This window comes from Ailuropoda melanoleuca, chromosome 2, assembly GCF_002007445.2.
Source record: "Ailuropoda melanoleuca isolate Jingjing chromosome 2, ASM200744v2, whole genome shotgun sequence".
In the NCBI taxonomy this organism is placed as follows: domain Eukaryota; kingdom Metazoa; phylum Chordata; class Mammalia; order Carnivora; family Ursidae; genus Ailuropoda; species Ailuropoda melanoleuca.
In genome coordinates, this window is record NC_048219.1 from 196,565,322 (window position 1) to 196,587,780 (window position 22,459).

The following is a 22,459-nucleotide window of genomic DNA, read 5'->3' on the forward strand; positions in this document are numbered from 1 at the left end:
TTTGCAGTCAAGGAGTAGTTTTGTGTTAAGCTCTGTGGGTGAAGCGTAGTATAGAAGGAAAAGAGAATCCTGAAGCAACTGCACGTGTTTGGCAAACCTCTTGACAGTTTGAATAATTCTCTTTTTTCAGGTCTCTTTTTAGAGAATTAATTTAACAGCTAAGGAAATATTTCCAAATTAGGCCTTAGGTTTATCCCTACATTGGCATGGAGTAGTAATACGGATGGTGGACAAATAGGTGGTCATTATACACTCAGACTTCTTAGAATGCTGGGAAAGTAAGTTTAGTGTTCTCTTCAATAGACAACAAAACACAAGTATCATTGTCTTATACCTTTCAGTCAGGGCCCTGTGTATTTATTAAGGGCCACAAACTTGTTGAAGATTGCAAGCCAGAAATCTGGCTCTTAGTGGAGTTGAGTGTGGGGTATATTCTGCCCACAGAGAAGACTTCAGTGTGGGTAGTAGGGTTATAAAAGAATAAGCATCAGGGAGCCTAGGTGGCTTAGTCGACTGAGCGTCTCATCCTTGGCTTCAGCTCAGGTCTTGATCTCAGGGTCTGGGATCCAGCCCCAAGTTGGGCTCCTCACTCAGCAGGGAGTCTGCTTGGGATTCTCTCTCCTTTTCCACCCTCTTACCCCTGCTGTCATTCTCAACAACAACAACAACAAAAGGGCAGACTCCTCAGACTGCAGTGACACACAAGAGTGTCTTGGTGTGAGCCTTTGTAAACAAGTCTTCCCAGGACCCTCCAAGTGGCTCCTTCAGTGCAGGCCGTCAGGGAGCTCAGTGCAGGCCAGGCATGTGCCCTGGCACTTGCTTCTCCATGGGGCTCTTTGTTATGACTTTCCTAGGGTACTGCCTATGGAACTGTCTTTACTCATGTTGGGCTTTTGTTTTATTTTTTGCCGTATTTGTATTGGCAAGGTCAGCTAGAGGATAAAAACCGATTGGACTTTGTGAAGGATGTATGTCTTGGTCCATCTTCAGGCAACCCTAACCAGGTGGGATGTGTGGTGGACTTGGCTGGCTCGGCAGACACTGTTTTGTGATCCAGATCTGCTTAAGGGATTCCTGACAAGATCATTCCAGGTGGGGGCTGAGCAAGAGAACCTGGCTCTAGATGGTCCTTCTGTCTCTGGTAGCTGTAGGCTGGAGCCCTTATGGGTGTTTGGCTTTCGTCCCACCCCCAGGAAGCCCTCCTTGTGAGGTTACCAAACCAGTACCTTCCTGCTCTGGGTAAAGCTGAGAAAATGTGTGTTGGTTATGGTCCAGGCTGCTATGTAGGTTCATCTGGGGAGATGACATGGTCAAGTGGCAATGAAGAAACTAGTGTTGGTTTGTTTTCACATTTGTGTCAACTTCATTGAGGTATGATTGAAGTGCGTGAAACTGCACATATTCAAAGTATGCAGATAGATCAGTTTTGATGTGTATGTATATACCACTGAAACCATCACCACACTCAGAATGTTTGTGTCATCTCCAGGAGGGAAACCGATGTTTCTGTGGTGACTGCTTCTGGCAGCTGGGTGGCCTCAACCAAGCCAGTTCCTGGGTTCCTATCGTCACAGGAGCTACATCAGTTAAAAAAAATAAAAAAGAGTGGGAACTGGGGGTTGGAGGGGGAAGTCCTTCCCAGATTTGAAATTTTAGGAGCTTGTGAATGCTCATGTGTAATAGAACCATCTTTTGAAGCATTTAGACCAGTGATTTCTAAAAGGGGTTAGGTGTGTGTTCGTGTGGGGGTCATATACAATACAGAAAATCATATTCAGTATGTTTCTTTTTTATGGCATACATAATAGAAAATAAAATCTGACAGTCTTTGGAGGAGGGGGAGATACACAGAAGAAGATGGTATGAGAAGTTACGTAAAGAACCTGGGTTAAAAATAGTAAAAATACCAATGGGGGAAATGTGTTCTTATTTTGGCTTTCAGTATCTTGGCCTCAAACTAAAAGTTTTGTGTTGAGTCAAGTTTTTCATTTGGAAGTTTTAGATCGTTTTCTTTTGAAAACAATCGGTATTGAAGTAATGTGAAAGCAACAAAGGAAATTATGGAAATATTGGGCTGGTAACCAGTTTTTGTGTTTGGTCTTTATTGTCCTTCCCTGTGAGCTTTGAGTGAGTTTCAGGGGGTGCCTGAAACACAGATGGGTTGGAAACAGCCAGTGAAGAGAGTCTAGTTTGGGGCATTAATTCTAACTTAATATTGATGTTGATATTGCCTTAAAAATGTAAATAAGACACAACATAAATAAATGCAAAGATGCTTCTTAAGGGAGAAGAAAAGGAAGGCATTGCATTGCTTCCTCCTCACCAGGGCTGATGCTCCCCTCAGTCTGCGATGGGCCAGGCACAGGGGCCACACACACAGGTGCGTGGTCCCTGCAGCAGAGAGGGGCACACTTAGAGAACAGTGGTGGGGCAAAATGGAACCCATTGGTGGAGGCTTCCCTAGACCACGAGCTCATGGGAGCCTTGTCACCACGGTGTCCCAGGGCCTGATGCCCAATGAATGTTAAATGCATGGCTGTCCCTTTTAAAAATTTTTGTGTACTTTAAAAAATCAGACTTACAGAGGATGGCATAGAGATTTCCCAGATCAATTATAAGGAATCCAGTCTTATGAATGTGCCTTATATGCTGAATTTTTCTGTGACTAAAGTATAGGTAAAAGTTAACTACCTATGGCCTTGTCTTCAGTTTCCAGTCATTGTCTAGAGACATGTCTGTAACCCTACTTTTGGTCTGTCTTTCAGGGTAAAGGTAGCAGTAATGCTGACGCTGGCAAGCAAACTGAAGCGGGAGGACGGTCTCAAAGGGTCCCGGACATCAGCCACAGCCTCCGACTCCACTCGGAGGGTATCTGTGAGAGACAGGCTGCTTGTTAAAGGTAACGTCATCCATGTAAGCTGGTTTCTCTACTATAACAAAATGAAGTCTGACTGGAGGCTCTTTGGGGATATGAAACAGCCAGTTACTGAAAATATTGAAAATATTTAAAAATATAATTGCCTGTCATTTACAAGGACTTTGTACTGTGGGAATACTAAGGACAAGAAAATGTGGTATGTCTTGCACACTTGGAATATGCTCTGTAGGGGCTGCCAGAGTGCTGGTGGGAGGACTGTGGTACTCTGGTCTCAGTGCTGTCAGTGTCTGGCTGGTGTGGTGGTCAGGGGAGCATCTTCCTTTCTTGTGCTTAATCACAAGGGGTTCCAGAGCCCCCCTCTAACACCTCAGCACCAGTTTCTAAAGGGAGGGAGTGGAATTCAGTAATCCCTAGGATCCTTCTGTACTTCAATCAAGTCACAGCCTGAAGAGAGCCTTGTACAAAATTAGTTCCCGTCACAGAATTAATAACTTGAGTGTCCTAGAGCTGTAGTCTTTGGAGAAGGGTGTATATAGTGTGTGAGAGTATGTATGTGTTTGTATGGAATTTTTGCATTCTTTCATTGATCAGACTTACAACTGTGAGGTGCAAAGGCAGTTTCCTGGGGTCATGAAGACTATAAAAGGTGAGGAAGAAACAGTTCCTTCCTTAAGGCACGTGTTTACCTTTCTTAAGTGTATAGGAGCTAGGAAGCAACGAGCTATACAGTTGGTTAGGACTGCCTGTTTTCCTGTCGTATCAGGTAGACACCATGAGGTTGCTGGCATTTGTATGTCTTGAAACACACCTAACAGCAGGAGAGCTGGTGTGAGTGCATGCACTGTTTGTCCTTCTCAGAAATGAGGCATTGCTGAGCTCGGCAGGAGTGGCACCCGGAATGCATCAGGTTCAGGGAGTCTTGGGTGGTGCACTCTTCCTTATTCTCCCTACCCCTGAATCTGGCCTAGCTCTGGTTTATCCAGCCTAATGGATGACTGGCTAATGGTGGAGTAAGAATCATTTCTTACGTTTTGACATTACCCACTATATCAGATTGAATTCAGAATTTGTGATGGCACTGCAGTGCTCAGAGGGTGGGACATGGGCTGCAGCTCCTCACTTGGATGGGCCTGATAGGACTTGAGTCTCTTTCCCAGATGCTGGCTCAAGGGTTCCATCTACAGAGGAAGCCAGGAGCCAGGCAAGCTGGGGAAGGGGTTTGATGTGTTGATGTGGTCCTTAAGTGAAGGGTGTTTTAGTGCCTGGGGCTTACAGCGAGGAAGGCCCAGATATTAGCTGAGGAGGAGCAGGTGGAAGCAGCGAGTAGACTGTCTTCTTCACCATATCTTTATCATGGAGCACTTGGGACCAGGCCCTGCATTGGACACTTCATAGGGCAGTTCTTATTTGACTGCTAAGCCTTGCCAGGTGGGTGGTTCATTCTGCAGCTGAAGGACTGAGACTCAGAGGTTAAGAAACGTGCCCAGAGTACAACTTTGTTGTAGCAGCACAGCCAGACCCACAGTCTGGGGTGGGGCAGGCTCTGGGGGAACAGACGCAACAAGCGGAAGCTGAATGAGCAGAAGAGAAGTGCGGGTCCACTGAAAAGAGCATTCAGGGAGGCGCAGGGGCTCCTGCACACCTTCCACCCTGCCCGAGGATTCACCTGACAGCTCGCAAATGGCTCTAGGGCCTGATGCAGCCCTGGGGAGCCCATGGAGGCTGGACTCCGTCCCTGCTCCCAGGACAGATATCTTTGGCTGGGTTTACAGGGCCCTGCTCAAGTCCTTTGACTTTGTGAGACTCATCAGAGAGAGAGGTGCAAAACCACCTTGTGGGGCCACCTGTTTCCATCCTCCCAGGGCACTGGTGATTATCAGGTTTCTGGGGTAGCTATGGGCAGCAGGGCTCAGTGTAACACACCTCATGTGGCCTGATCCCTCCTGCCTCTGGGGACTGTTGGACCAGGCTGGGTTGGCTGAGTGGTGAGCAGTTTGGGCATGTGGTGAAGGGTGGGGAGAGAGGAAGGGTGGCCCTGGCCTGAGAGGGGGCTGTGAAGAACAGGCACCTAATGAAGGATGCTCTGATGGTCCATGATCTCCTGATCTGCCCCTAAAGCACTCCTTTGCTTGGCTAGATGTGGGGGAGGTCTTCATTCTGGGGATTTCGGATGGCGGAAGTGGTGCGTGGAGTCTAGGAGTCTGTGGCGTTGTGGGCACTTAAGGGGTGATTACGGAAAAGTTCTTTTTAGGGGAAGCCCCCTTTGGGAACTTTGAGAAAAGTTGGATGTCTGAGTTCAGCAAGATTGCAGTAGTCAGCAGTGTCATCCTGGGCTGTGGCTTTGGCTCATGTGGGAATGTTACTCATGAGCATCATTAGTTTGTAGAAAAGTATGTTAATGTGTCTTGGGATTCAGTACCATAGGCTGGGTTCCCACGAGTGGGGAATTTGGTATCTGGATAGTTATAAAGGAGTATCCCTGGGACTAATACCTGTAGAGGGAGGTGAAGGACTCAGGAGCAGTCAGAGCAAGAAATCGACCTCTGGGGAAGGCCCCAGACAGCCTCTGCTTAGGGCAAGCATAGCCTTCAGAGCAGTCCCCAGTCAGGTGAGATGGTCAGGTTTTCCTGCTCTGCATGGATCAGTTGCCAGAGAGGCTGCCCTGAGAGGGATGAGGGTCCTGGGGTGAGGGGGTCTGTGCAACCTACACAGTCCCTGGAAGGACTGATTGCTGAAGGCCATCTGCTGAGAGCCCTGTGGGGAGGTGGGGGGGTGGGAGCGCAGTGTATCCCGTAGCCCAAAGGTACAGGATCTGGCTTGGTGCAGATGGCTGTAAGGTTGAGCTGATGGATGGGGGAGATTGGGGGTTGGCAGGGACAGTTGGTGCTAATGGTGAGGGCTAGTAGTGGCTGCAGAGCTGTAGCTCCTGTTCCTTTTCTTGCCTCTGGAAGGCTGGAGTCCACTCTCCAGAGCTTGCCTTGGAGCAGCTGGCCAGGGGAGGCTTCTACTGTGCTGGCACCTTGGTCACACCACCTTTTTGTTTGCACCCCTCAGGTAACTCAGGGACATCCTTCAGGCTGGAATTGGAGAGATACTTGTAGCAGCAGTCCCTGGAGGGTGTAGAGCAATCGAGTATTTCTGGGCTAGGACTGAGGGCTGCTGTCTGCCCTGAATCCTAGGAGCTGGGGACAATGTGGAGAGAGTGTCAGATCTGCAGGTCTGAGCCTGACTGGGGAGCTATCACCAGGGTTTTTAGTCACAGGGCAGATGGTACTGAGTTTCTGGTGGACCTTTGTGGGGCCACTGAGTCCAGAAAGTTCTAAGTCCGATGGTGCTCCCCACCTACCAGAATAGCCTAGCAGGGTCTTAGCTAGCAGAACCTTGGCACTTTTTATGTAATGAGATTGTGTGTGTCTCCTTGTTCTTTCATTTTTTTCGCTCAACAGACATTTTAGTCCCTGCTGTGTGCCACCCTACTGTTAGTGCCCCCTAAAGACCCTAAGGGCTCCAGGCATGCTGGCAGGAACCTTTCACCTCTATTAGTCTTTATTAAATGTGGAGACTTGGATTGTGCTGAGTTCAGGGTCAGTTCTGGAATTAGGGGAATAAGAGGGAATGAATCTGTGTGTACCTTTATCCATCCCAGCCCCCACACCCCAGTGCTTCCTGGCGTTCCGTGGCTGTGGTGTGTGGCTGTCCATGCTCCAGGCCTGGAGCAGAGAGGCCTGGCTGCCCACCTGCATATGCTTCCCAGGGTGCAGGTGCCGCCTCAGGTGCACTGCTGTGTTCACATGAGCTGTTCAGTCATGGGATGGGATAGGGAGGGCCCCATTCCAGCAATTCCTGGAAGAGTGGGGGAAAGAGGACCATTTATTGTTTTCCAGAGCTGCTTTCTCTATGCCAGGCCCTGCCCAGGACCCTGAGGGTGGGCTCAGGGTTTGGCTTGTCATGTTGGCAGAATATTCAGAGCACTTAGCGGCACTACAATATGTATTTTAAAAACTTGAAGGGTACCTGGCTGGCTCAGTCGGTAGAGTGCATGACTCTTGATTCAGGGTCGTGAGTTTGAGACCCTATGCTGGGTGTAGAGCTTACTTAAACATAAAATCTTAAAAAATAATAAAAATAAAAATAAAAAATAAAAGCTGGAGTAGTGACCCAGAGGGGAAGAGTCCTGCTAAAATGGAGCTAAGGCAGCTGGCTCCAAGGTTAACCTTTAAAAAATGTTTTGTTGAAGGGTTAAATAACCGTCAAGCTGCCCAGAAAGCTTGGTGGCCCCACTTAGGTATACCCGGTAGCCCTGTAGTGCAGGGAGGATTGTAGAAGCCAGTTGTTGACCTCGTCAACTCATGTTGCAAGTGGGGGTGGCATGAGGCCTTGGGTTCCATTCTCGTTGATACCAGTCTCTGCTATAGCAGTTGTGCTGATTTTCAGGGTGATAGCCTTGCTTCCTCAGTGTGTGGAGGGGACTGTGAGTGCTCTGGGCTGGCACTCGGCAGTGTGCTACTAAAAGGCCTCTAGCCTGAGTAGAAGGGCTGATGGGAGGGGCCGTGAGGTCCTCAGTTCTCGGCTCTAGCAGTGCTGTCCCTGTGGAGGGGCTAATGCCCTTCCTAGTTCAGGTGTCTCCCAGATAAGGGCACTGTGCATGGATGCTGAGACTGCGGAGGGGGTGCTCAACACCTAAAGACGGGTGGGAAGCTCTCAGAGAAAGTTCCAGTCAAAGAAATCTAAGAGGTAGTGGTTCAGGTGGAAGGAGGTAATCAAGTCTTCTGGGAAGTAGCTGCATCTTTCCCTGGGTGGAATGGCACAGCTGCCCTGCCTGATGGGGCTTGGAGCTGGCTCTTCCCAAGAGCCATCTGTTTTCGGTGATTGGCCCTTTGTCTTAGCTAGACTGCCATAAGCAAATACTACACACATTTATTTCTCATGGTTCTATAGCCTGGGGAGTCTAAGATCATGGCGTCAGTGAGGACCCCTTCCTGGCTTGCAAGCACCTGGTATCTCTTCTTATAAGGGCACTAATCCCATTGTGAAGGCCCTACCCTCATGACCTCGACTAACTGTCATCATCTCCCAAAGGCCCCACCTCCTAATAATGGGGGCGGGGCGGGGTTAGGGCTTCAACATAGGAATTTGGGGGGAACACACTTCCACAGCAGCTTTGGAATGCATTGGTCCCTAACTACACAAGGGGAAAGTCTTCTCACATCTCAGGACGTGCACACCAAGAGCACGGCCAGCTTGCTGGCAAGTGTGCTTATTTGTTAGGCGTTTCCTGAGCACCCTGTGTGTGCCAAGCCCAGGGCCAAGTAATGGGGTTGCAGGGCTGGGTCCGACTACAGTCTCTACCATGAAGAGGGTGCAGATTTGAGGGGCAGGCAGTGGAGAAACAGGAAGAGCACTGTATTGTGAGCAGCCTGTGGCAGAAAGGGGTGAAGACGTGCCGTGTGGGGGCCACTGTGGTCATCGGGTGGATTTTGTAATCTGATATCTCGGTGCAGTCGTGCTTCAAGTGGGCTCTGTGGTTTGCTTTTTAGTTAGAAAGGAAAAGAGTCTAATTTCTCAGAAGGAAGTTGTGCAGCCTCGGAATTGTGCAAGGTGCCCCCCAGAAAGGCTGGGCCAGTGAGGGGTAGAGGTGTTAGCATCTTGGAACAGGCGAGACTTTAGCAGGTTTAAAATATCTGAATTTCTTGCTATTTTACAGGTAGGGGTTGTGTCCTGCAGGCAGTGAGGTCATGCAGGGAAGGGCTGCTGCTTTGCAAAGAGGCCTCTCAAGCCCGTGAAGCAATTTGCTTGTTTCTTTGGCCATAGACTTCTTGTACGTAGATTCTAAGGCGATAGCTATTCTTATTTGCCATCATTTGAAGTGTAGAGAAACTTGTGTCATTTGTGACAACTCCATGAGAGTATGTGGCTTATTTTACCTTCTGCACTGGACTGAACTAAAATGCTGACTATCTTTATTGAAATTCCTGTGCTCCCAAGATTGTATTTCTTGCCTGCTCTTGGACCAAAAGCCTACGGAGGCCCTGACTATGGTGGGGCTCTCCTGGCCCTTGTCCACTTCGCTTGACTGAGTAACACTGAACCTGGAGATGCAAGCATAATGGTCATCTTTGGAGTTGAACTCTAGACTACAATGTGAAGTTACTAAATCCGTGTATGTAAATAGCTGTGTGTGAATATTTTAACATGGCCAAATATCCCGTAGCAGTTTCCGATACCTGGGAAGAGTAAGAAATTCAGAGGCCTAGGCCCCACGTAAAACTTTTGGTGTAATGGGTCTGCATAGGACTAGGAGTTTTAAAAGTTCAGCAGGTATAGCTTATGGTGATAAATGCACAACTCCAGATTTTACTAAAAATTATTGAATCATACACTAAAAGTGGGTCTATTATAGTAAATGGTACCTCACCACAGCTGTTTTTAAAAGAGGGGCAGGGGCGCCTGGGTGGCACAGCGGTTGGGCGTCTGCCTTCGGCTCAGGGCGTGATCCCGGCGTTAGGGATCGAGCCCCACATCAGGCTCCTCTGCTATGAGCCTGCTTCTTCCTCTCCTACTGCCCCTGCTTGTGTTCCCTTTCTCGCTGACTGTCTCTATCTCTGTCAAATAAATAATAAAAAAATAAAATCTTTAAATAAATAAATAAATAAATAAATAAATAAATAACTAACTAAAAAGAGGGGCAGCAAAAACCTCCCCAGGTGAGTGATGTGCAGCCAGGGCAGAGATTCCCCGTCCCACTACAGTCAGGCTTCCTCGGGACACAACCCTCTGGCCCCCCATCCCGTCCCTGTGGTGCACGGGTCCGGTTCTGTTGCTCGATCACCACCACACCCCTGGTCAGTGCCTTGCTGCCCTCTTGTGTCCTGACCTCCCTCTGCCCCGTCCCTTGGCACCAGACGGTCTTCTCAAACATTCTACTTCTGTTTTGTGTCCCTCTTCTCAAATCCTCTGGGCATGTTTTTTATTTCACTGGTTTTTTTTAAAACTGGACTGCCAGAGTTCTCACAACTGTAGACAGGACAGACTTGCCAGGGAAAGCCAATTCCAACATCAGTTTCTCAAAACAAGGGCCCCCAAGGACAGTTTCTTGTAAGTTCTTACCAACAAGCTAGATAATAGTATAATAAAATATGCAAATGCATATAGTTTAAAAGCATACAGTTTAATTATATAGGTAACATTTATTTTAAAGTGATTAATGAATGACTCATTTGACAAAATATGTGCTTTTTTGATAAAACAAATGCCCTGTGTGAGCGTCTGGAGCAGAGTGTGGCTCTAGGTGGCCCTCAGAGGACCCCGTGTCAGTGACCTCAGAGTGGTAGCACTGTGGTCTCAGCCCCCCTTTGCTGCACACTGTTTTCTTAAGTGAGTGCCCTGCTCCGAGGAAGGGTGAGAATGCGCCAGTCAGAAGGACGAAACTAAAGATCACTCTGGTCATTAAAAGAATAATAATAGTGTACATTCATGGGATTCTTAATTACGTTTTGTTAAGTGACTGTATTTTAAATGTACCACAACACAGGGCGGCCAAGAAAACAGAGCTCCCAGGCTTATACTTCATCGCAAAACTTGTTCCTTTTCCAGTCACAGCAAGACGATCATTAACTGTCACTCCTCTCCCGGTGCCCAGCTCCACTGAAGGATGTACTCTTTCTCTCTCCCTGGTTGGAGCAACGGATAGAGCACTGTAGCCCACGTGGGCACCTTTCCGTTCCCTAGCTCCTCCCTCCTCTGCCCCACTCCACTTTGCTGGGTGCCCATTCTAAATACCTGGACCCCAGAGTGAACACAGTTAGTGGGTCCCCTGTCTGTAGCCAGATTCTCAGATAGCTGATATTAAAGGCCTGTGGGACTCTCAAACCCTTGGCCTCAGAATGGAGCCATCTGCCAGTCTTCCCACTAACACCCTCACTGTTCTGCTCTGCCACATGATGGCCTCTGCCATCCTCTTCCCCTCTCCTGCCCACCGCTCTGTACTTGACATGAAGGAGTTGTCATATCCACTGCTTCTATATTTTGACCACCCATTTACTTCTTAGTTTTTTGTAATCTGGTTTCCATCCTGCCACCTGCCTTCTTGCTGTTTCCAGTGCCCTCAGCAGCATCTGATCCACACTTCATGGCCTTAACTGGGACCTCATTTCCCTCGGATTAGTCTGTCTCCTGAGTTACTATTTTTCCGCCTTTTGTCATGAGGGACCCCTTGCCTTTGTCCTGTGTTTTCTGTCTTTTCACTGTTCTCTCCTCTGTCAGTCTCATGTCGTTCAGGTGGCATCACTGCAGAGACTCCTCAGCCCTAGCCGTGCACCCAGATTTCAGCTTCCTTCTCCCAGGACTCCCCAGCGTGTCAGCCCTCTGCCGTCTCTGACCCTCCCACCCCACACAGGTGGCAGATCCTTTTGTCCTTTGTGCACGCAGGGCTCTCCCTGCCTTTGCCTAGGCCCTTGCTGCCTATCGGAGTGCCCACCTCACAGGTCACCTGGCCTCTGCTTTGCCCTTTCGAAAGTTGTCCTCTTGAGAAAAGTTTGGAAACTCTTATTCAGAAATGTCCCTTTGCCCCCTATTGCTGTAGATTCAAGTTTAGAATTCTACGCCATGCACATAGGGCCCCTCCAACACCCTGGCCCTGTTTTTCCACCTTGTTTCTTGTTGCTCTTTTGTTGTATCCATTGCTCTGGCTGCGTTGTGCGCCTTCTGGTTTCTATGCTGGCCTGTGTTTTGTGCTTTTGCACATCACTAACTTAGCTTCTAGGAATGCATTTTTTCCTCTTCTGCTGGACTTCATTCTATTTCTTCTTTAAATCCTGGCCCATAGACCTCCTTTCTCTCGTCTCCACAGCTGGGGGGAGTCTTTGTGCTCCCAGAACTCCAGAGCACGTTTTACTATGTCTGAGGCACTGCTGACTTGCCTGCCCACTTATTTCTGGGTGCCCCCAGACCTCAGCTCTTAATAGTTGTAGTGAAGGGTTTGCAGCTTTGTCCTGGCAGAGCGGGTGCTGGGCTTAAACACTGAGTGAGTGATGATTCACAGAGCCAAGGCTCCAAGCCCCCCTTTCTTGGGCATTTAGCAAGATGTTAACAGATAGCCGGATAACAGCACAGCCTGGGGCCCCGGCAGGAGGCAGAATTTTCTCTTACTGGAATAGTTCAAGCACACACTGGGTGAGCCGCACAGGAAGACAGGTCTGAAAGAACTGGAGGAGACACAAGGTGTATGTATAGATCAGATAGCAAGGGCAGCAGTTCTGCTATGTGGGGGAACAAGACTTTCGAAAACACTTTAGTGACCATTTACCTATGGGTGATTTCTGTGTGAATTTTAAATGATTTTCATTTATACTAAGTACATTTCCAAGGGCCTGTGACTGTACTTGCTGGCATCCTGCAAGTCCCTTTGAGTCTTTGAAAGCAGTTCCATGGTTTGAAGCCTAAACGTTAGACCAAGTGTAGGTTTTAGTTACGTCAGTCCTTTTTGTTCCTCAGCATTCTGGGAGAAGTTGCCAGTTTAGAGCTGGCGGTTTTATGTGGAGACCTGACTGGTATTAACAACAGTCTTTTTGTTTCCACAGAGGTCGCGGAGCTTGAAGCTAATTTACCGTGTAAGTACAGCATCCCTGCCCAGACAGTAAGTGCTGCAAAGTAACTGCATGGAGAAGCTTTTTTTATGTTTTAATGACCTTGCACAGCCAAAAGCCTGTTTCTCGTGCATGTTGGGAGTAGGTTTTAATTTTGTGCAAACAGGTAGCAGAATTTTGTCAAGGCTCGGGTAAGAGTGAGGTATTTACCATCTTCGTGATTGTAGCATGGAGGGGCCTTCTCTCTCCTTCCTGTGGCAGGGGTGACTTGGTTGGGGTTTGTATCTCTTCCACAGTATTCTGTCCCATGCCCTCTTTGAGTGTAAAGATCTGTAAATCAGTGACAGATGGTCCTGTTTTCATGACTGACAGTACCACCTTTTTGGTCCAGAAAGTGCTTGCCTGTAATGTATCTCCATGCATGAGGTGGGGTGACCACACCCCTTATATCACCAGGTGTCCTTGGTCCTTTCTGGAAGCTCAGATACACAGACCCGCTGTGCAGTCCTTACTTGTGAACATACTTGCTTACCGGGCAGTTAATTTGTCAAAGGGTTGTTTTTCTTTTTCTGTTACTAATCTTGTCCCAAATTTTTATAATACCATTAAATCCTGAAAGTTTTGACCATTTTAGTATTTTTTTTTTAATTAGAACTTTCTGTCATCATATTTGTTTAAAAATAGTTCTGAGGCTGATGATGTTTGTCAGTGTGAGTGAAATGTTTTATACGTGGGTCTCCTGGTTTGGGTGAATGCTCTAGGGAGTTTGGTCTCTCTGGCCTACCGGACACAGGTAAGAGAGGGCCTGTTCCTGCCGCCAACTACAGTTAGAAGGATGATAGTGGGTGTGACCCTTAAGTGGTTATAAAATCATTTGTAAGGGTAAGTACACGTAGTTTCTTGAAAAGTTATTTTTAGTGTATGGTATTTATCTGTGAGTGTGGTGGGTTGTGATATAAAATAGGTTTCTTAGTATGGGTCTCAGCCAAAAATGTCTTAAAATCCCTGAATTGCTTGATCTCAAAGTTTTCTTCTAGTCAGAACTGGAAGAAAGTGTCTTGGGGTTTTCTTTTAAAGGGTTTATATATATTATATGTATATAATATATACATATAATATATATACACACACACACATGCATACATTTAATCAAAGGCCACAAAAACTTAACCACTTACACATTGTTCATTTTGTCCTTAAATATGACTCTTACAGAAATTATTGGTTTTTAACCCATAGAGGATAGCTTTAACTTTATCCAAAATTTTGGTTTGAAAACTGTTAAACTTTGGGGGGCACCTGGCTGGCTTAGTCGGTGGAGCATACACTCTTGAGCTCAGGGTCGTGAGTGCAAGCCCCATGTTGGGCAGGGAGTCTACTTAAAAAGAAATTATAAAAACAATTAAACTCTGTAATTAGTTTTCAAACCAGGATCTTAACTAAATACCTTAGGTTTGAAAAAGGCATCTCCCTAGCATTTATGGCTAAAGTGTCCGATTAAAGAGACTGCGTGTTGTCTCTTCTCGCTTTCTCCCTGCCCTCTGTGCCATCAGAGTGGGGAGGTCTAAATTAGTTTATACAAGTAAGCCGTGCTTTCCAAAAGTACGCAGCTCATTAAAGAGGAAACGAGAAGCCACCAAAGAATAAATCTCTAGTGTCTTATCTAGTATTACTAATATCTCTGAAGTATTAACTAAGAAAAACAAAATAACCTGCTATGTAGCAGTGCTGCTTAGTAATCATTCAGGACTAGCTCGGAGCTGTCTACATGCGAGTTTATAGAAGTTTCTCTGTTGACAAGAATACCTCTTTTAGAGAGATGGAAGTACAAGATGTTAGCCCATACCTGCAGACAGAGGAAAAGCTTTGAACTAAAGCAAAAACCTGTCTCTTAACTTTTCGTTATTGAGCTTTAAAAATGTTTGGTTGTTTTCAGTACTTGTTTGCTAATCTGCCTTGATAACTTCGTTATTATTGGTGGGCCAATCTGTTCTAGAGGGATGGATTTCTATGTCTGTCCTTCTATTGAAACAAAGGGGAATGCCAAGTATGAAAACGAAGAAATGCTGCTGACTTCAGCCAATAAGTGAGATGTTCCCCAAGCCCTTGTCCTACGTTTCTGTTGCATAGATCTCACTGGAAAGATAGCATTTCTCATTTCAAGTCAAGATTAGGAGAAATGAAGCCCATATACAGTTCACATGTGTGGTTTGGCAGAAGTCTTTTGAACTCCATTGGCTCACTGATTCATTATTTGTAAAATAAGGAATGTGACAATGTAATGTCTAAGACCCCTTCTTGCTCTTCTGGATTAAGTTTCCTTTTACTCTACATTGATTTTCTGGGGGATTGGCAAAAAAAAAATGAAATGAGGCGTGGTATAGGGAGAAGAGCCATGAACTCATCTTTAATTTGGGAACAAAACCTTCTGTTGATAACATGTGTGATCCTGGGCTAGCCGCCGAACCTCTGTGGACCTTTGTGTTACCTCATGCTTGAGGACATTGAACTAGATGATCTCTAGGGGCCATTTCTAAGTCTAAATTTGAATCGTCCTATTTTTGATGAAATTTCATACCATTGTAAAACTAGGCAAGTGTTTTCAGTGGTGGGACTTGTAAGAAATAAAGTCAGCAAGTGACCCAAGGAGTTTAGCATATTTTCTGAGTTTATAAAATAATAGACAATTTCTACATCATTCCTTCCCAATTTAATGGATATTTATTCTTTTTGTGTATTTGCCATTTTTTGATACCATTTGTTTGAAGGAAGCAGATGTAAGATGTAGCCAGCTTCCCCTGCCTTTACCACTAACCATTAGCTCTTCTCCCAGTGAGAACTCCTTGTCCTGATTTACCAGACCCCTTCTGATGTGGTACAGTGGACATAGGGTGTTGCCATCTGAGCAGAGCATCATTTGACCAGCAGAGCAAACTGAGCTGCCACTTGGGCTGTGAAGATTTTTTTCCCTTCCTATTTAATGCTATGGTAAACTCTGGGTGTGAGTTAACTTCATGGGTACCCTTCTTCTGAACTTCAGTTTACTGTGGTGGGTATGAGTAAGTATGGTGGTGGGTGAACAGCCCAGAAGTTTGGCCTGGGTTTTTCTGGTTTTGCTGTATGGCAAATCACTGGTTTGCAATTTTAGCACACTGGCACAATTACTGTCAAACCAGAAGCAAGGAGGAGTCTACAAACTCCTCTAGCACCTTCAACTCCATGTGTGTTTCAAGGTTAGCCTCCACATAAGGACTGCTGCTAGCTGTCAGACCTTCCTGATGTGCTGTTTCTTTTGCAGGTACATGTAAGGTGCATTTTCCTGATCCAAACAAGCTTCATTGCTTTCAGCTAACTGTAACCCCAGGTAATATCCTTACATACTTAAGTGTTAAAGTGATTTTCAGACAGCAAAGTTTAAAGGCTGCCTAAATCTAGAATCTTTGGCTTGATTTGTCCTCTCACTTTTGAAAGTTACAAAAGTCACAACTATTCCACATGAAGACAAGATATGTGCTTTGTAGTCAAAGCAGAATAAAGGGAATTGGTGGCATTCAGTGTATACGTGGAAATGAAGTACAGGCTAACAGCTGGAGTGAACGGCCACAGAAGCTGTTGGTACAGTGAAGAGTGTGAGCTTTGAAATCGTAACTGGGTTCTGATCCTGCTCTGCCATTCGTGGCAGTGTGATCATGGTTCAGTTGCTTCATAACCTCTTTGCACAGCCCACCCAGGTAGAAAGTGGGGATCAAATAGGACCTATCCCGTGGGATGGTTAGGTGTGTGAAGCATTTCAGCCCAGGATCTGGCACAGGGAGGTAAGCAGATTACCAGCTGTCCTCGTTAGGACTGGTGAGCCTCCAAGCTCCAGGTGCTCCAGGATGGTAACCTGTCCCTTTTTGGTCAGACTGGGTAGCAAGATGGAGGACTGGAGTTTTTTCTTACTTTAGTGCAGCTCTGAACGTTGCAGATTCTAGCCTGGCACAGACTACCAGTGTTTACATTGGGCAGAGGGTGCTATGCAGCGGGGCTGCTATAGGGTAGGTGGGGACGGGAATGTTGTGGAGGAAATGGAGGGTGTGATTTTATTTGGGGCATGGAAAGGGAATAAGACACTGAGAATCATGATTCACTAGCTAATTAGAAAGTGAAAGAGAATACAGAATTTCAGTAGGCGATAATGAACCCACAAATAAGACCTGGCAGTTGTCTCCCTGCAGGTAGGATGGATTATTTTCTGTGGAAAATGTATTATAATAACAGGAGAAATCCCATTTTCAACATGGGCTTGAAAACTTTAAAACTCGGTTAATCTGTGTGGTGGTTCTACAAACATCTCTGGACATGTCTGTAAACTCAGTCTGGCACCATTTGCACTTAGAAAGCACTAGGAGGGAGTTAATATCAGAACACAGTCGGTAGATGTGGGGCATTGCACACGCCTGACATCGAGAGATAACTGAAGCTCAGGACTGTAAGCTAGGAAATGATGAAAATTATAACCATTTTTTGGCCACGTTCTTAAAACGTGGTGCATTGTGCTGTTTTTAGCAAGGGGTATTAAGCACACATTAATGTTTCTTGGTGACTCAGGGTCCCATTCCGAACAACATTTACTGTCACTGTTGAGTGATGCAGAGTATTTTCAGAAACGACTGTGGTGATCGAGATTGGTTGTGTGTGTACTAAGTGGTCTCAGACTGTGTGTTTGTAGTAAACATTCCTAAGAGCATTTTCAGTGGCTGGCAGGGATTCTGTTGCTCTGCTCCCTGCCCAGGAGTGGGCTCCACGGTCCTTCCCAGCCACTCAGAGACCTTTGTTGCATTTGCTGGGCTTGTTACCATCTTCTGTGGGTTTGTGTCAAGTCCGGCCTCTGAATAAGAGTTTCTCCTTTTGCTCTTGCTTTTTTTAACTGAATTTTTTTTAATGGAATTACATGGGTGTTATTGATTACTGAGATTATGTACATGACTCCATCTTTGATGTTCTTATGTTCTTGAAAGTGGAGCACAGTTGCTTGAGTTTTGGTATTCACTGTTCCATCAGATTGAAACGTAACTTGTGTTTCGTTGCCCGTAACTGTTTAGTACCTTAGCATTTACATCTGTAGTAAGTGTGCGTCAGGGACACGATTATCACACTGAGCTCGTGCTCAGCATGTACTTCAGATGCTGTGTGTGTGCCCACAAAATAGTGGTGTTAGTGTGTTGGAAAGCTGCTGTGGTTCCGGCCCTTTGTTATTAAGAGAAACGTGGCAGAGATCTGCCAACCCTAAAAACTTGTCTAATACCGTGGTCTTAAAACAACGTTTTGGAGTCATGCTCCTCTTAGTATTGGAAAGAAATTATAGAGATATGCCTAAGTGATAAAAGTTTTAACCGTGTATGAAGCAGATCATTTTGAAACCGGCTCACTGGAAGCAGCCAGTAGTTTGCACACTCAGTAATTAATAAGATCTAGATATTTGGGTAGTCAGGGTGGGAGAACTCTATCGGTAGTTGAAGCTCACAGCTCCTTTTTACCTGGCTTCTGGCAAGATAGATAGTTGCTGTTCATACTTGGTAACATTTTCATAGTTTAGTTTTTAGAATGTCCCTCATGCTTGGGCATAAATGTACTCTTCAGAGAAAAGATGGAAATGTATTTTGGTGGTAGAGGAAAACAAAACTGAATTTAAGAGGGGAAAAAAGTCTCCACATCAACTCACAAAATAAGAAGAAATACTAGTAAGTGAAATGAATCGAGACAAAGCGAACACTTAAAAGATTTGCTGAGATACTCTCTGGAGTCTTCGGTGAAGTTGGAAGGACAGTTTGAGAAACTGTTGCCTGGCTAACTTGTGGGGGTCCCCTCAGCCTGCCCCACTGTGACGTGGATCTTTTAGGCAGAGAGGAACATGGACTTCCATAACAATTTTTTTTTTAGGGGCGCCTGGGTGGCTCTGTTGGTTAGGCATCTGTCTTCAGCTTGGGTCATGATCTCAGGGTCCTGGGATCAAGCCCCATGTTGGGCTCCCTGCTCTGCAGGGAGTCTGCTTCTCCCTCTCCCTCTGCCCCTCCCGCCCCCCACTTGTGCTGTCTCTTTCTCTCTCAAATAAATAAAATCTTTTTTAAAATTTTATTTTTTATTTTTACTTTTTAAATAAATTTTACTGAGGTATAAAATAACAATAAAATGTACTAATTTGGACTGTAGCTTAATAAGTTTTGAGAAAATGTGTACACCTGTGTAACCACAACCCCAGTAAAGCGTTTCCAAAATTCCCTTCTGCTGCCTCTGCAGTCAATTTCTTGCACCTGGCTACCACCCAAAATTCCTTTCTGATTTGTTACCATAAATGACTTTTGTCAGTTCTTGAATTTCATATAAATGTCATCTTATATATGTACTCTTGTCTCTGACTTCTTTCATATAAGATTTTTAAAATTCGTATGTGTTGTATCAGTGGTGTTTCTTTTTGTTTTATGAGTATGCCATAATTGCTCATTTTCCTATTCATGGACATTTGAATTCTTTCCAGCTTTTCCCTATTGTGAATACAACTGCTCTTAGCATTTTCATACCATCCTTTTTATACTCCTATTTTTTCATTCTTTCGTTTTCTCTTTAATTCCACTTAAGAGTGNGGGAGTGGGAGAGGAAGAAGCAGGCTCATAGCAGAGGAGCCTGACGTGGGGCTCGATCCCATAACGCTGGGATCACGCCCTGAGCCGAAGGCAGACGCTTAAACCGCTGTGCCACCCAGGCGCCCCAAAAACTATGTTTAGCTTTTTAAGAACTTTCTGAAGGGGTCATGCTATACAGTCAGCAGTAATGTATAGGGGTTGTACTGTATGGCAGTGTGTGAGAAATTGCAATTGTTCTACGTACTGCTCAGTATTTAGGTATAAATAGTATTTCACTGTGGTTTTAATTTGCATTTACCCAGTTCTGGGATTTTGATTGAGATGGTGTTGACATTATAGATCAGTTCTGCCCGAAATGACATCTTCACAGTGTTCAGTCTTGCCATGCATAAGCACGTGAATGTCCCTCTTATTTAGATTTTCCTTACTTCTCTCAGCAGTGTTTTGTACTTTTCAGTGTATAGGTCTTGCTGATATAACACCAAGTATTTCATGTTTTTTTAAATTGTTGTAAATGGTATTTTTTTAATTTCCATTTTAACTATTACTAATTATGTAAAGTACAATTGATTGTTTAATATATTGATCACGTGTCCTATCATCTTGTTAATAAATTCACTTACTAAATTCTAGTAGTTTCTTATATATTCTTAGGATTTTTATATCCATGATCATTGCATCTATAATAAAGATGTTTTTACTTCTTTCTTACCAGTATGCATGCCTTTAATTTCTTTTTCTTATTGCACTGGCTGTGACCTCCAGTACAGTGTTGAATAGAGGTAGTAAGAGCACACGTCTTTGCCTTGTTCCTAATCCTAGGGGAGAAGCGCTCATTATTCACTGAATATGATGTTAGCTGTAGGGTTATTTTTAAAAAATATCTTCATCAGGTTGAAGAGTTACCTTTTTTCCCTCATTTGCTGAGAGTTTTTATCGTGTGTGTTCAATTCTTTCTAATGCTTTTTCTTCATCAGTTGATACGATCATGATATTTCTCTTTTATTTTGTAAATATGGTAAAATACATTTAATGATTTTTGAGTGTTAAACCAACCTTATATTCCTGCCATAAACCCCATGTGGTCATGATATGTTATCTATTTTCTTTCTATTGAATATAGAAATATGTATATTTCTACATATTTACATTAAATTTGTTAATATTTTCATATAGAATTTTGTATCAATATTCATGAGGAATGTTGGTTTGTATTTTTCTATTCTTGTGATTATTTTGTCTGGTTTTGGCATCAGAGCAATGCTAGCCTGGTAGAATAAATGAAGAAGTGTTCCCTCTTGTTTGCTGAAGAGTCTGTAAAAAATTGGTATTATTTCTTCCTTAAATATTTGATAAAATTCACCAGTTAAATAGTCTGGACCTAGAGTTTTCTTTCTGGAAAATTTTTACTTATGAATTCAAAAATAGATACAGGGTTATTTATCCTCTATGTTTCTTTTTTTTTTTTTTAAAGATTTTATTTATTTATTCAACAGAGATAGAGACAGCCAGCGAGAGAGGGAACACAAGCAGGGGGAGTGGGAGAGGAAGAAGCAGGCTCATAGCAGAGGAGCCTGATGTGGGGCTCGATCCCATAATGCCGGGATCACGCCCTGAGCCGAAGGCAGATGCTTAACCGCTGTGCCACCCAGGCGCTCCTATCCTCTATGTTTCTTTTTTTTTTTTTCTTTTTTTTTTTTTATTTTAATAATTAATTTTATTTTATTATATTATGTTAATCACCATACAGTACATCCCGGGAAGGGGATGGACTGGTGGTGGGTAGTAAAGGAGGGCACGTATTGCATGGTGCACTGGGTGTTATAAGCAACTAATGAAGCATCAAACTTTACCTCTATGTTTCTTAAGTCAGCTTTAGTAATTTTTTTCTTCCAGGGAATTTGTCTGTTTCACGTAATGTTTCACCAAGTTGTAAAATTTATTGATATAAAAGTTGTTCAGAATATTCTCTTATTCCACCACTGTATGTAGGATCTGTACTGATGTCCCCTTTTTCATTCCTGACATTGGTAATTTGGGTCTTCTCTTTTTCTTGATCACGTTAGCTTGAGGTTTATCCAGTTGATCTTTGGAAAGAACTTTTGTTTTTCTGAGTTGTTCGTGCATTGCATTGATTTCTGCTCTTTATTATTTCCTTCCTTATATTTTGGGTTTAATTTGCTTTTCTTTTGCTACCTTTTTTTTTTTTAAGATTTTATTCGTTAGAGAGAGCATGCACACAAGTGCACGTGTGAGTTGGGGAGAGGCAGAAGGAAAAGAATCTCAAACAGATTCCCTGCTGAGCACAGAGCCTGACAGGGAAGTTGATCTCACCACCCTGAGATCATGACCTGAGCTGAAATCAGGAGTCTGTTGCTTAACCTACTGAGCCACCCAGGTGCTCCCTTTTTTACTTTCTTAAGGTGGACACTTAGATCATTGATTAAAAAAAATTTTTCAAAGCAATATTGGTTGAGGTGTAAGTTACATTTTTAGCATAATGCTTTTGCGTTTCACCTGTGTTGTTGCATTAATCAGTATTTTGCATCTTTTTTTGATGAGTTCTATTCTATTCTATGTGTGTATACCAGTTTATCAGGTCACTGGTTGATAAGCCTTTGTGTTGGTTCTACTTTGGAACCATTGTGCGTAAAGCTGCTATAAAAACCTTTGCATGCAGGTCTTTGCCATTATGTTTTTATTTCTCCTAGCAATGGAATTACTGAGTCATGTGATAAGAGTAAGTTTAACTTCATAAGACACTGCTATATAGTTTTCTAGAGTGTAAGTACTATTTTGCAGTCCTACTAGCAATGAATGGGAATTCCATTTACCTCACATTCTTGCCAACAACTGGTATTGTCAGCTTTTCAATTTTAGCCATTTTGGTGGGAATGTATCTCATTGTGACCTTTATTTGCATTACTCTAGTGACTAATGGTATTGAACATCTTTTCCTGTGCTTGTTTGCTATTTGTGTATCTTTGTTCAAGTGTCTATTCCGATATTTTTCCTGTTTAACATTTGGGTTGCTTGTCCTGTTATTGAATTGTAAAGTTTATATAACTGGATATAAGTTCTTTATTAGGTATGTGGGGGTTTTTTAATGGTTAATAACATCTTTTTTGTTAATGTTACATATATAAAAATTCTGATGAGGGAATTCTATAGCTGCACTGTAAATCTTGTGTATTTGTTTCTAAATGTATTAGATTATTTGTGTTTCCTTAATTTGAACATTTAATTTCTAAAAACTCCCTAATTGATAATACCAGTAAAAGTGTAGCATACATTAAGTCATAAAATTTTAATTGATTTATCTATTACCCTTATTAATGTTTGATTAATGGTCCCTTCTTTGTTTCAGAGCTTTG

At 44.1% G+C, this 22,459-nt stretch overlaps 1 protein-coding gene across 4 annotated transcripts in view; it reads left to right on the top strand.

Moving 5' to 3' along the window:
* The first annotated feature begins 2,723 nt into the window (after nucleotides 1-2,723).
* The window catches only part of UBE2F (ubiquitin conjugating enzyme E2 F (putative)), a 53,824-nt gene continuing 34,088 nt past the window's right edge, over nucleotides 2,724-22,459 (top strand). The window contains exons 1-3 of one of the 4 annotated variants that reach the window (XR_004623693.1): nucleotides 2,733-2,899; nucleotides 12,457-12,486; nucleotides 15,761-15,826. Coding sequence is in view for 2 of the 4 variants with exons in the window: in XM_019806944.2 (XP_019662503.1) it covers nucleotides 2,782-2,899; nucleotides 12,457-12,486; nucleotides 15,761-15,826 (214 nt within the window). In the remaining 2 variants the exon portion in view is untranslated. Of the gene's footprint in view, nucleotides 2,900-12,456; nucleotides 12,487-15,760; nucleotides 15,827-22,459 lie in introns of all 4 variants that reach the window. The other 3 variants (XM_019806944.2, XR_004623694.1, XM_019806946.2) reach the window with 3 other exon arrangements.